The sequence below is a fragment of the Trachemys scripta genome, chromosome 11 (assembly GCF_013100865.1).
Source record: "Trachemys scripta elegans isolate TJP31775 chromosome 11, CAS_Tse_1.0, whole genome shotgun sequence".
In the NCBI taxonomy this organism is placed as follows: Eukaryota; Metazoa; Chordata; order Testudines; family Emydidae; genus Trachemys; species Trachemys scripta.
The window spans coordinates 73,519,288-73,533,522 of record NC_048308.1 but is presented as its reverse complement, the minus strand read 5'-3'; the positions used below and the strand labels follow the sequence as shown (position 1 = coordinate 73,533,522).

The window sequence follows — 14,235 nt, the reverse complement described above, 5'->3', positions numbered from 1 at the left end:
CAGCCCTTGCCCCAGGAAGCTTACAATCAGAGTATAAGATGGGTACACACAGATGGACAAGTAGAAGGAAATAATGAGACAATGTTGGCTAACTAGACAGGACAGACATAGGGTGAGGGAAGGGATAGAACGCACCAGAAGAGAGAACAAGGTGATGGCAGCAAGGGTCAGGTTAGTTCCACAGGGTTCCCTCTCCCCCCTTCTCCCAGCGGGTTTACTTAGGAGGGGATCAGCTAAGTGGAAAGAAAAGGGAAGGGACTGGATGAGTTGGACAGCACAGTGGAGAAGGGGCAAATGTGGAGTGAACATGGGCGGCGCGTAGCATAGGCAGGGGATGGCTCTGCCTCCCCACACAGCCCTGCGTGGCTCCATCCATGTTCTGCTCCAAGGCCCCCTCCTGCTCGCCAGCCACGAGTTGGCTCCAGCCGAGGCAGGCTGCTCCTCTTCTGGGAACCCTGCTGAAGCTAGGGTGGCTGACCTGCAGCTAAGACTTGGGGTGGTTGGGGCTGCCCAGTGCTGGGGGGCCCCCAGTGGTGGGGCTGCCTGTCTGGCGCTCCAGGACCGGAGGGGGGCCATGCGCCACCCAGTGCTCCAGAATTGGGGGGGTCGCAAGCTGTCCAGGACTGGAGGTGCTTGGGCAGCCTGGGGTCTTTTGGTCTTTGGCGGAGGAAGGAGGGCGGGAGGGGCCGGGCCTCAGGCAGAAGGAGCCGGCCGGGGCGGGGGCGAGCCTTCCCAAGCCCATGGTTCACCCACCACCAATGGGAGTGAAGCCACCGTGGAGAGTCTGGGGGAGGAGGAGAGTGAAGCAAACAGCCAGTCAGCACAGGGGAGAGAAAGTCAGAAAAATGTCAATAGTCTGTAGAAAATTAAGGCCCCTATCCTGCAAGATGCTGATTGACTTCAGTGAGAAATAAGAAATACTCAATTTCCCAGGAATCTGGGCCCTTAATGTGCACATGTTCATTGAATGTAATGATTCTGAATAATCAGCAAAATAGGTAATGCATCTGCCCAATATACTATTTTAACAATGTGACCATCTTCCTTTTTATTTTGGAATTGAAATTGGGAGACTAATACCTATTGGCTATGCCAGTGCTATCATATGTGCTACTCCAGTCAGCTCTGCCAGGCACCGCATTCTTCACCTGTGGATAACTCACGTTCCAGTCCTCATCCTGAGATTTCTACTTATACCAAATTATCTGGCGCTTCTGTAGCGTGCACAAGTGGGAATATTTTCCCTGTTCTCCAGAGGTGAAAGCCTACTACACTAGCCCCACTGTAGCCGGTCCAATTTAGAAAATTGTGTGAATCTGATAAGTCTCATTCAACATCTGGTACCTGTTGTCATGCTGTCTGGAGTGGCTCCCAACCATGAGGGCCTGTCTCAGGGCAGACTGTCTGTAAACAAGGGCAGACATCCTAAACTGGCAGTATGTTATATAATTACATTTCACCAAGCCAATAACAAATGTGAACTCCCGTATCATGGTACCAGTCTTACTATGGAGTCACAGACAGTCCCCTTAGCCTCACCAGTCTATCTTGCCATCCAGACAAAAATCGCACCACAGTAGGTTTCTCCCAGTCCTAAGAGACCAGTCATTCACCCCAGATCAATTGGTATTCCAGACCTTACACCAAAGACGACACTGGCAGCCAATTCTATAGTAAACTAACTGAAGGTTTATTAGCTAAGAAAAGGAAATGAGAGTTACTGAAAGATTAAAGCCGGTAAAATATATTAACAGGTGAGTCACAGTTTGTAACTCTGCATGGTGGCAGAGATGTAATAAACTGCCAGTCTCCCAAAACTTATTTCAGGGCACCCAGAATAACTCTGGAGATCTCCACTTTGCATCCGGTACACTTCCCTGTCCAAGACAGTCCAGAGATTAAGGATCTTTCTTTGAATCTATATTTATAGTACCTTCACACACACAAAGCAAGCTGACAATGTCACTACCCACGTGGGTTTTTCCTTTGTTGAGGATGGGTGAGAAATGCACTTGGACTTTTTACCTCCGACCATATACATGATGGCCACTGGCTTTGAAATTAGCATTTTGTGTTAAAGTCCTTCATTAGCGTTTCACAAGATTTCTTTGATGGGTAATTTAGTTACAAGAGTATTTACCATGTAAATGTTTGCTATTATATTCTGACAGGAACAGATAATTAAGAACAATACAGGTAACATTCCACCAGTTTTTATGAAGATTAAACATCTGAATACACACTTACACATTTAACACTTGGATTGACCTTAATACTCTGACCTGGTCTGCCAGGTCACACTTTTATCAATGGGTAACGCTCTACAGTTCAGCAGATCTCATCTTGAGTCACTGAGAGGAGCACTGAGCTGGCTCCTAAACACAGGACGCTCTGCCATTTGGGAGAACCCTCTATTACATGCCGCTTCTCCTCCTAGGAAATAGGCCGTGAAAATGTTAGGCCAGATGATTAATGGACATGCATGTGAATTTGAGACTTTCTGTTTTTCACATGTATTGATCACCTGAATGTTTTCACTGTTTCCAGAGAGGCATGATGCCCTGTATGTGGTAGGCTCCTTGGATGAAACACTGGAGCTGAGAGGAATGAGGTATCATCCCATTGATATTGAGACCTCTGTGATCAGAGCGCACAAAAGTATTGCCGAATGGTAAGAGATTCAGAGCTATATGCATTTTCAGTTAAGACATTTTTCTTTGTGTCCTTTTCTTTTTTTAAAGCATCAAAGCCCAGATTTTGCAACCAAGAATGCTCCATAGGCAACTTGCCAGGAGCCCTCAGCCACCTTATTTATGCTTTTGTCTGACAGAAATAAAAAGAAAATAAATTGCTTGTTAGATCAATTAGCTAGGAGTGAAAACAAATGTAGGCCTGCACAGATTATGGACCTAGTGGATGGGGGGGGTCCTAAAATCGTAAAACTGCAGGGCTGGAAGGGACCTTGAGAAGTCATCAAATCCAGCTCCCGGCGCTGGGGCAGGGCCAAGTAAACGTCGACCATCCTGGACAGGTGTTACTCCAACCTGTTTTGAAAACCCTCCAATGCTTTAATTACCCTAATAGTTAGAAAGTTTTCCGTAATATCTAATCTAAATCTCCCTTGCTGCAGATTTAAGCACATTATTTCTTGTATTACCTTCAGTGAACATGGATGAAACAGTTCATCCCCGTCCTCTTTATAACAGCCCTTAACGTATTTGAAGACTGTTATCAGGTCCCTGCCCTCCCCCCCCCCCCCTCCACCCCCCAATCATCTTTTCTCAAGACTAACCATGCCTTCTTTTAACCTTTCCTCTAAGCCTTTTATCATTTTTGTTGCTCTCTTCTGGACTCTCCCCTATTTCTCCACATCTTTCCTTAATGTGGCACCCAGAATTGGGGACAATACTCCACTTGAGGCCGCACCACTGCTGAGTAGAACAGCACAATTACCTCTTGTGTCTTACATATGACACTCCTGTTAATACTCCCCAGAATCGCATCCCTTTTTCACATCTGTATCATATTCAGTTTGTGATCCACTATAACTACCAGATCCTTTTCCAGCCAGGTAGTTCCAATTTTGTAGATGTGTATTTGATTTTTCCTTCTTAAGTGAAGTGCTTTCCACCTGTTTTTACTGAATTTCATTTTGTTGATTTCAGGCCAATTCTCCAATTTGTCATTTAGAATTCTAGTCCTGTCCTCCAAAGTGCATGCAATGCCTCCCATCTTGGTGTAATCTGCAGATTTTATAAGCATATACTCCACTCCCATTATCCAAGTCATTAATGAAAATATTGAATAGTACCAGACCCAGAACTGATCCCTGTGGGATCCCAATAAATACATCCTCCCAGTCTGACAGCGAACCCTTGATAACTACTCACTGAGTACAGTCTTTCAACCAGTTGTGTATCCACTTGATAGTAATTTCATCTACACCACATTTCCCTAGTTTGCTGGTGAGAATGTCATGTGGGATTGTGTCAAAAAGCCTTACTAAAATCAAGATGTATCACATCTACTGCTTCCCCCGTCCACTAGATCCATAATCCAAGGAAATTAAATTGGTTTGACATGATTTGTTTTTGACAAATCCATTCTGGCTATTCTTGATAATCCCATTATCCTCTAGGACATGCGAATTGATTGCTTAATAATGTGTTCCAGTAACTTTCCAGGTTTCAAAGTTAGGCTGACTGGTCTGTAATTCCTTGGGTTCTCTCTGTTCCCCCTTTTAAAGATAAGTACTGTTAGCCCTTCTCCAGTGTTCTAGGACCTGCAGGAGTTCTCAAAGATAATTATTAACAGTTCTGAGATTGCTTCAGCCTTGAATACATCTCACTTATCTAGTAATCTTTAACCTGTTCTTTCTCTCTTTTGGCTTGTGTTCCTTTCCTTGTTAATATTAATTGTGTTAAGTATCTGGTCACCATTAACATTTTCAGTGAAAACTGAAGCAAAATAGGCATTAAACACCTGAGCTTTCTTAGGGTATGTCTTCACTACCCGCCGGATCGGCGGGTAGTAATCGATCTATCGGGGATCGATTTATCGCGTCTCGTCTAGACACGATAAATCGATCCCCGAACTCACTACCCGTCATCTCCAGAACTCCACCAGAGCGAGAGGCGGTAGCAGAGTCAACGGGGGAGCCGCGGTTGTCAATCACGCACCGTGAGGACCCGAGGTAAATCGAGCTAAGATACTTTGACTTCAGCTACGCTATTCACGAAGTTGCGTATCTTAGATCGATTTCCCCCCCAGTGTAGACCAGCCCTTAATGTCATCAGTTTTTAGCTCTCCTTTCCTGCTAAGTAGAGGATCTATACTTTCCTTTCTTTCTTTTGCTCCTAATGTATTTAAAGAACTACTTCTTATTGCCTTTTATGTCCCTTGCTAGGTGTGACTCATTTCATGCCTTACCCTTTTGGATTTTGTCCCTACATGTTTATGCTATTCTTTTGTACTCGTCTTTAGCAATTTGACCAAGTTTCCACTTTTGTAGGATTCCATTTTGATTTTCAAGTCACTAAAGAGCTCCTGGTGGAGCCATAGGATATGTCTCCACGGCAAAGAAAAACCTGTGACTGGCCCATGCCAGCCAAGTCTGGTTGCGGGGCTGTTTCATTCTTGTGTAGACTTCCAGGTTGGGCTAGAGACCCGAGTTCTGAGCCCCTCCCACCCCACAGGGTCCTAGACCCTGGCTCCAGTCTGAGCCCAGAAGTCTACACAGCAACAAAACAGCCCCGCAGCCCGAGCTCTACAAGCCCAAGTTGGCTGGCATGGGCCAGCTGCGGGAATCTAGATTGCTGTGTAGACATACCCATATTGGCTGTTACTAGTCGTCCTGTTTTTCCTTTGCATTGGGATAGTTTACAGTTGTACCTTTTAATATGGTCTCCTTGAGAAACTGCCAGTTCTCCTGAACTCCTTTTTTAACTTAGATTTTCTTCCCATGGGACTTTACCTACCAGTTCTCTTGAGTTTGTTAAAGCCTGCTTTTTTCAAGCCCATTGTCCTGCTGCTGCTGCTCTCACTCCTTCCTTTCCTTAGAATCATGAACTCTCATACAGAAGCCGTTCCATCCCCCTAATCATTTTTGTTGCTCTTTTCTGTACCTTTTCCAACTCCAATACATCTTTTTGAGATGGGGCGACCAGAACTGCAGGCAGGATTCAAGGTGTGGGTTTGCCATGGATTTATAGAGAGGCCAGATGATATCTCCTGTCTTCTTAGCTCTCTCTTTCCTAATGATTCCCCGCATTCTGTTCCCTTTTTTGACTGCTGCTGCTGTGTTTTCAGAGAACTGTCCACACTGACTCCAAGATCTCTTTCTTGAGTGGTAACGGCTAATTTAGACCCCATCGTTTTATATGTATGTTTTCCAATGTGCATTACTTTGCACTTATCAACATTGAATTTCATCTGCCAGTTTGTTGCCCAGACACCCAGTTTTGTGACATCCCTTTGTAACTCTTTGCAGTCTGCCTGGGACTTAACTATCTTGAGCAATTTTCTATCATCTGCAAATTTTGCCACCTGTTTACCCCTTTTTCCAGATCATTTATGAATATGTTGAATAGGACTGGGCCCAGTACTGACCCTGGGGGACCCCACTATCTATCTCTCTTCATTCAGAAAACTGACCATTTATTCCTACCCTCTGTTTATCTTTTAACCAGTTACTGATCCAGGGGAGAACCTTCCCTCTTATCCCATGAGATTCCTTAAGAACCTTTGGTGAGGGACACTGTATCCACTGGTGTCAAGTATCAGAGGGGTAGCCGTGTTAGTCTGAATCTGTAAAAAGCAACAGAGGGTCCTGTGGCACCTTTGAGACTAACAGAAATACTGGGAGCATAAGCTTTCGTGGGTAAGAACCTCACTTCTTCAGATGCAAGTAATGGAAATCTCCAGAGTCAGATTTTGTTCAACTATAACTTCCACTTTTACACTTTTGTCTCTTATATACTTAGTTTTATATCAGAGTTTGTTCACATTTATTGTATTAAGCGACAGAGTCCTGTGGCACCTTATAGACTAACAGACATATTGGAGCATAAGCTTTGCGTCTGACGAAGTGGGTATTCACCCACGAAAGCTTATGCTCCAATACATCTGTTAGTCTGTAAGGTGCCACAGGACTCTTTGTCACTTTTTACAGATCCAGACTAACATGGCTACCCTTCTGATTTATTGTATTGTTCATCTCAAGTATTTCCCCAGCGCTGGGGTTATTTTTTCCCAGTTAGCCTCTGTCTCTGAGAACTTTTTTCTTTGGTGGCTATTCATACTAGTTTATTTCTCTCTCTCTCACACTCACACACACAATTAATGCTTGTTTTATACCAACAGCGCTGTGTTTACATGGACCAACTTGCTGGTGGTGGTTGTGGAATTAGAAGGCTCAGAGCAGGAAGCATTGGACTTGGTGGCACTGGTAACAAATGTGGTTCTGGAAGAACATTATCTCATAGTTGGTGTTGTTGTCATTGTGGACCCGGGAGTTATTCCCATCAATTCTCGTGGTGAAAAGCAGCGAATGCACTTGAGAGATGGATTTTTAGCTGACCAATTGGATCCTATTTATGTCGCTTACAACATGTGAAAATACAAAACCACACTGACGCTGAAGCACCAAAATCTAGAGGCATTCTGAATAGGATCTACGTTAGTTTGCTGCGGATTTGTAAGCTTTTGAAGACCTTAGGAAAAAAGGAGGTGCCAGTCTTCATGGAATGTCTCTCTCACAGCATTGGCTTTCATAGCTCCATTACAGCTCCTCCATTGGACTGAGAAATTACTGGAATTCTTGAAGGAAATTTGTTAAACTGTCAAGGAACAATTTTTTTTTTTTTACAATACTTATGAATGTCAGTATCTTAATGCACTGCATAATGGGACATAAAAACTGGGGAGGGGAGGAAACACCAGCTGAAGACAACTCTTGGGAACACTGAGGAAAGTTGTGGCTAGCCATCCTCCAGGTTTTCCTCCCCATTCTGGTTTGATGTGTGGTAACTACATTGGCACATAACTTTCACGATTTTTCTTATCTCCACCTTGTCCTCTACTGTATTGCATGGTTTTTGTACATGTTTGAGGTTAAAAATGCAGAGCCATCTTTTATTTTTAATCAATGACTCGGCACAGTCAGAACAAACCAACTCACTCCAATCCTGGATTCTGTGTTTAAAACTATACTATTGTTCAGCCTTTTAGTACCAAGCAAAACTGAATACTGCTTCTTTAACAAGGTTACTCATAGTGCCATACTGGATTCTGTAGCATTATAAACTCTATTGTAGAAAGATAAATTAGTATCTGGTTTTAAACTACTTGATATACAGGAGGCTTGCTTGCTTTCTTGTTTTCATAATTTCATATTGGCTAAACAGTAAATTTGCTTGTTTTCATAGTGCTAAGCTGTTAATTATTGCCCCGCATAATGCCAACTTTTAAACAATTCTTTTCATTCCAAAGCCAAAAGACTCAGAATCATTAGTGTACAGGCCTGAAAGCATGATCTCCCAATACATTATTCCCCAAGTATCTGAATTAAATACTGAATTGAACTGAAAGTTCTGAGAGAATGATTTCTCATCACGGCACACTCTGATATTAGAGAGCTGGATCTGCCAGGGTGTAAATGTTCATCTTTTAGTTGTGCGTAGACAAACTTTTTTTGTTCAAACTAAAATATCCAGTTGATTGAGTCCAACTTGATCGATCAACCTCTTGACACTTCTGCCAGATCGACTATTACAGTGAACCTAATTCTGAAAGAGAATGTAAACTCATTCAGCTGCTTCCAATGTCTGAAGAGAGGCACGACTTTAGCAAATAATTATTTTTATATAGCTAATAAAGACTATATGGCTATGTTATTTTTTAAAATAATGCACAAGTTTGGCGAATCAGACAGGTTTTTCTGCAAGGCAAGGTGCCTGGATCAGTGCCTAAGAAATCTGGATGCCAGTTCCCCAACAAGGACACCAAATGACTCTTCTTGGTTAGCAAACTAGAAAATCTTCCCAAAAAAGGCTGTCACATACAGTAGTTCTCTTTTTCCCTCATGGTGTTTGACTGTGGTGTACTGTACAGATACATACCTTGGAACTCTAATTTGACTCTGTTGTAATTATGTACAGAATTGTGTAACTTATTGTTTGAGTTAAATGCAGCAGTCTTAGCAATGGACTAATGGACATCCTTGTAGTAAAACAGCAGGCAAGAGGAAAGAACTACTTATCCCCAATTTTAATGTTGTAGTTTTTTAGCAAATAAAACATTGTAAGATTTTTGTATTGATATATTGGTGACAGTGAGATAAGTTGCCTTGTAAAGTAAGATTTAAAAAAGCACATTAAACATTTGAAAATGACTGTTGGAAACTTGATTTGCCAAATGTTAAAAGTTGTCATATCTTAACACCCCCCAAAAAAGTTTTCTATTTTCTATATAGAAAGTCCCCGTAAAGCAGGTCTGTGTCCACATTTAGGGTTTGCTAGATACTTCGCTCAGTAGTGAGGTTTGTAAAACTTCTGTTGTGAATTTCTTTAAAATTACTTAAAATCAGGATTTTCTTAGATTTTAATTCCGTGTCCACCACCACCATTTTCAAGACACAATCACTGCAGTGGGCAGCAGCCATCAGAGTAGCTCTCCCCCTCTCCTTGAGTGCTGCAGGAGGGGGAAGAAAACCAGCCACTGCCAGTCGGGTCCCACGCTGGCACTCCCAGCTCCTGAGCAGGCAAAGGAGCCAAGTTCCTGAGACATTCTCCCAACGCGTTAGCCAGAGCTTGAGCGAGAAGTCTGGCTGCTGCTGTCAGCAGGAGTGAGGGAAGGTTTCCATTCTGAGAGGCAAACTGGATTTGGAGGGAGGCTAGGAACACTGGATGAGCCACAAAGCCTCTCCCTGCGGCGGGTAAGCTGGGAAATGGGAGGGGAAGGGGTAGAGGCCAGAATCTCTTGAGACCAGAATGTGCTGAAACCTGTGGTGAGAGTCTCATGGGAAAGAAGTCTTGTCGTGGGGTCTGAAGTATTTTGTTTCAAGGGAAGAGTGTCACCTACTTAATCAATACCACCACTTCTTACGGCGCTTTCCTTATAGGTTTTCCATGCACGCAGTGTCCCAGCCCAACCTTGTGTAGTGGATGAGTCCTGGTGAGATCACACACCAGAGGCATACAGCTGCACACTGCATATGACTGTAGCAATATATATTATTAAAGGTTCCATAGTCCCTTCCCAAACTTTTTACTACAGAACTCTGAACTATGACAGACATCAGAGATTCATTAATTTCCCAAGTCACCGAGGAGGAAAAAGGGAAATAGAGAGAATTCCAAGAGATGACAATTTTGAGCAGTATGGCTAAGGGAAAATATTAAAGATCTGTTCATACTGAGCCTGTATGACAGATCCTCAAACCTCTTCAATTTGAGAATTTTTGACTGCCCATGGTGACAGAAAAATGTCTTTCACACTCCAAACCCAGTCTGTCTTGATATAAAAGTACTGCAGACGGAACCAGTGTATGGGAAATAGTCTTGAAAAAAATTCTGTCTTTATTTAGCAATGGAGATAGCATGGACTCCTGTGTCCTGATGTCAATGTGAAGATGGGGATTGGATATTCTAAACTCTTTGGCAAGAACTAGAACTTATTGGGTCACCCCTCTCCTCCATCCCACACACCCAGGGGAAGTACACTCTGGGATCCTCCACCGCCAGAACACAGTTGCCCCAGGACAGATTTGCCACTATGTCCAGCCTCATCTCAATAATACAACAGAGGCTACAAACCACAGCAAGGGCCTGCCTGCAACTTCTGGGCCATATGGCAGCAGGTAAATTTGTGACACACTTAGCAGAACAGTGTCTTCAAACCTGGCTGAGAACCATCTATACACCACATCACAGTCTATCCAAGTGGTTGTTCATATCTTGAGTGTGTCCTCGATTCTCTAAACTGGTGGAAGGATCCACAAAGGTATGCATGGGAGTTTCGTTCTTGCAGCCTCCTGCCACAGGGACTATCACTACAGATGGGGTGATAGTGTGGGACGCACACTTCCAAAACCTCACAGCTCAAGCCAAACGGACGCCTCAGGAGGTAATACTTCATATCAACATGTTAGAACTCGGAGTGGTTTGTTATGCTGTCCAGCGCTTGCTACCCTGCATCGGGGCTATGCAGTCAGAATAATGTTGGACAACAGAGCAGCATGATCCCACCAAGTCAGTAGAGCTATGGAATGGGTGTGTGTTACGCTGCATCTCAGCAGTTTATCCGCCAGGACTGCAGAATTCAGTAGCGAACTCCCTCAGCAGGCATGTCCCCATCAACCACAAGTGGGAGCTGAAGGTGGGATCATCCACAAATAGCTCTTTGCAACACCATCCACTGCGAAGTGCAGATGATTCTGCCGAACAGGTAAATTAGTAGCCATCCCCATAACATCATCATGGCCGAGACAGGTGTATTTCCTGGAGCTGGTTCATGTCTCTCTGCCTTCCCCTGGCAGCAAAGCTCCTCACCCAGGAATCAGGATTCATCACCGACCCCAATCTTAGTGCTTCACCTCAAGGCGTGGGTACTAGATGGCTCTCCGGTACAGAACAAGATTGCTCCCCAGAAGTACAAACAGTACTGCTTCATAGTAAATCCGTGGCAAGGAAAACTTATGTGCAGAAACACTCCTAGACTTGGTGATGTAACCAATCTATACCTCCTCTTGAATCTCAACATTCTCAATTACTTGCTGAATTTAAAAACAGGCTTACCGCTGCGCTCCATTAAAGTTCACCTAGCTGCCATCACAGCTTTTCGCTCCTCCCAGTGAGAGGTTTTCAGTCTTCACCCACCCAGCCACTACGAGGATTATCAAGGGCCTTCTTATTTCTTCCCTCCTGTCAAGGAACCAGCTCCACCATGGGACCAATGCCCTAAGGAAACCCCCATTTGGAACTGTTCCCTCCTTCATCTGTCCCTTCAGACCTCATTCCCTCAGAGCTATCACTTCAAGAAGGTAGGGGAACTTGGAGCCTTGTTGGGTGACAGTGTTTTGTTGTGATAAGGTGATGCTACATCCACAGCTTTGTGTCCTACTTAAAATTTCTTCAGAATTCCAGATTAATCAGGAGATTCACCTACCAGTGTATTAGCTGAGCCTCACTCTTTGAGAGAGGAAACAAGCCTCCATATACTGGATGTAAGAAGAGACCTCACCTTTACCTAGACAGGAATAGGCCCTTTAGGACTTCATCACGGCTTTTCATCTCAATTGCAGAGCAAATGAAAAGACAAGTGATTTCCACCCAAAGATTGTCCAAATGGGTTGCAGTATGCATCTTAACCTGTTACGAAGCCTCAGGGGTTCGCTCCCTCTTCCCCCACCCCAAGAGTGATTGCTCATTCCACCAGGGCTTCAATCTATCTTCGTAGTCCTATTGAAAAATATGCCTATCTCAGGCAGGGCAGCCATTTGATCTTTGGTGCACACGTTTCCCCAGCACTATGCTCTTGTGCCTGCTTCCAGAGGTGATAGAGCTTTTGGTGATGCTATTCAACAGTCCATACATCACCCTGCTCAGGAATCTCCTCACGTGAAGCACTACTCAAAGGAGGAGAGGTTACTAACTTTGTGCAGTAGCTGGAATTATTTGATACTTGTGTTCTGTGGGTGCTCCACTACCAGATCTTCTTCCCCTCTGACTCAGTCTTTTGCCAGACTTCTGTGGTTAAGAAGGAACTAGAGTGGCGCAGGGTCACCCCCATTCCCCTAGAAATCCCATGCTGGAGCACAAGGGTGCCTGGGGCACAGATGCGGAAGCTGCTGACAAAAATCTCCAATCAGGAGTGCACAGGCATGGAGCACCCACATGGGGACGCATCTCGAAGAACTCCAATTACTAGTGTACACGGTAAGTAACTTCTCCTTGTATGAGGCTAGTGACATGTTTATTATATGATTATATTGGTTTAAGTTAGTGGACGGTGAGCCAGCAGGACAACTCACAGATTAGAATTGTCCAGCTTGAACGACAATGGGGAAACATCTTCGCTTCAGGGATCCTACATCCTTCTCTCCAACAAAATTACAAGCCTTGTTTTCTCAACGGTGGGAGTTAAACAATCAAAGGGTTGTAAAGAGTTAAAAAGTGACTTCGACCCTGTTAGGGGGCTCATTCCTTCACCCTCTCACCTCCCCAGTCCCTCTCGCATGAACAGAGCAACACCCCCCCCCGAAGTCCAAAGATGCAAACAACTTGATGCCTACTGGGGTGAACCCCCAGCAAGCATGACTCCAGCGTCCCCCCTCCCAGCTCCGACACCACAGAACCCCGCCTACGTCCCTGTTTCTGTTACCATTCCCCGCCGCCAGCAAAACAGGATTCCAATTCCCCCACCCCCCCTTCCCCGTTCCCATCCCCCCCCCACTTCCTGACTGACCGCAGACCCCACAGCAAAACTTGAGTCCTGTCTAGCTACACCTTAACCAATGATTCTACTAAAATTCAACCAACCAATCCCAACATACCGTAACATGGTTATTCAACCAATTATATTCCACCACCAACTGGTCCACACCCAACAAAATTAATTATACCGCAGACAAAAACAATCACAGACTCAAACAGAGCCCATGCAAACAAACATACCAAAAAAAAGCGAGGACTTCACATCCCAGCTATTAATAAGTAAGTTCCCGCCAGACAGAATGCTTCCACCAGGTTTCCTTCCACGTCCTCCAGGCTTCTCCTTCTCTGGAGGAGATAGGAATATCAGGACAGGATTGTATTCCCAACAGCCCAATAGCACCTTAGCTCAATGTAACTAGTTTAAAATGTGAGGATGTGACTGTTCACCTCCCAGCCCACGGCTGCCTCCACCGCTCAGCCAAAGGCCTTTCTTAGCCTAAGAACAGAGCCTCAAACTGTGACAGTACAAAAAGGCCTTTATACAGACACAGTGACTTTCAGTCTTTCTTTTACAGCTCCACAACTAGCCAAGCGACAAAAATACATGTAAATTAAAGTATAGGCCTTTACAAACAGGCCTAAATATCTATATCCTAACAGACCCTATGAAGGGTGATTATCAAAAAATGGAGCAGGATCTAAAAACATGATTCCTGAAGCAGACAGGCTGAACTGGTTTTGAATGTTAAGGGAACAGATTATGCCACCCAGTCCCTAGAAGTCTTGTTTTTTTTGTTGGAAGTTTAGACTTACCCAGTATGCCTAGGTGGAAGATGACAAGGTGGGTGAGGGAATATCTTATATTGGACCAACTTCTGTTGGTGAAAGAGACAAGCTTTCAAGCTACACGGAGCTCTTCTTCATATCTGGGAAACGTGCTCCGTACTCCGTGTCACAGCTAAGTACAAGGTGGAACAGATTGTTTAGCATAAGTAGCTAACACATTTCAAGGGACCACTCAAGATGAAGTATCCCGTTAACACCCTTCCAGTCATAGGGGGGAAAGAAAGGTGGGGCTGGGGAAAGGCAGCTGGTGGGTGGTGGTAGTGGATTATAGATGGTTTTAATAAACCATATTTCTATTCAGTCCATGATTTTTAGAGTCTAGCAAAATGATGAATTTAAGTACCAGGCATGTCTTTTGAAAGTGCTGTGCAGGTTTCCTTTGTGGATGAGGACTCATAGGTCGGATAGAGAACGATCGCTTTGTGAAAAGTGTTCACCCACAGGGTGTGTTTCCTTT

At 44.3% G+C, this 14,235-nt stretch overlaps 1 protein-coding gene across 3 annotated transcripts in view; it reads left to right on the top strand.

Moving 5' to 3' along the window:
- The window catches only part of DIP2A (disco interacting protein 2 homolog A), a 191,809-nt gene extending 182,919 nt beyond the window's left edge, over window positions 1–8,890 (top strand). For all 3 annotated transcript variants that reach the window (XM_034786563.1, XM_034786564.1, XM_034786562.1), the window contains 2 exons: window positions 2,548–2,671; window positions 6,862–8,890. In XM_034786563.1, coding sequence (XP_034642454.1) covers window positions 2,548–2,671; window positions 6,862–7,114 — 377 coding nt within the window. In that variant the 3' untranslated portion in view covers window positions 7,115–8,890. The remainder of the gene's footprint in view (window positions 1–2,547; window positions 2,672–6,861) is intronic.
- The last annotated feature ends 5,345 nt before the right edge of the window (window positions 8,891–14,235 follow it).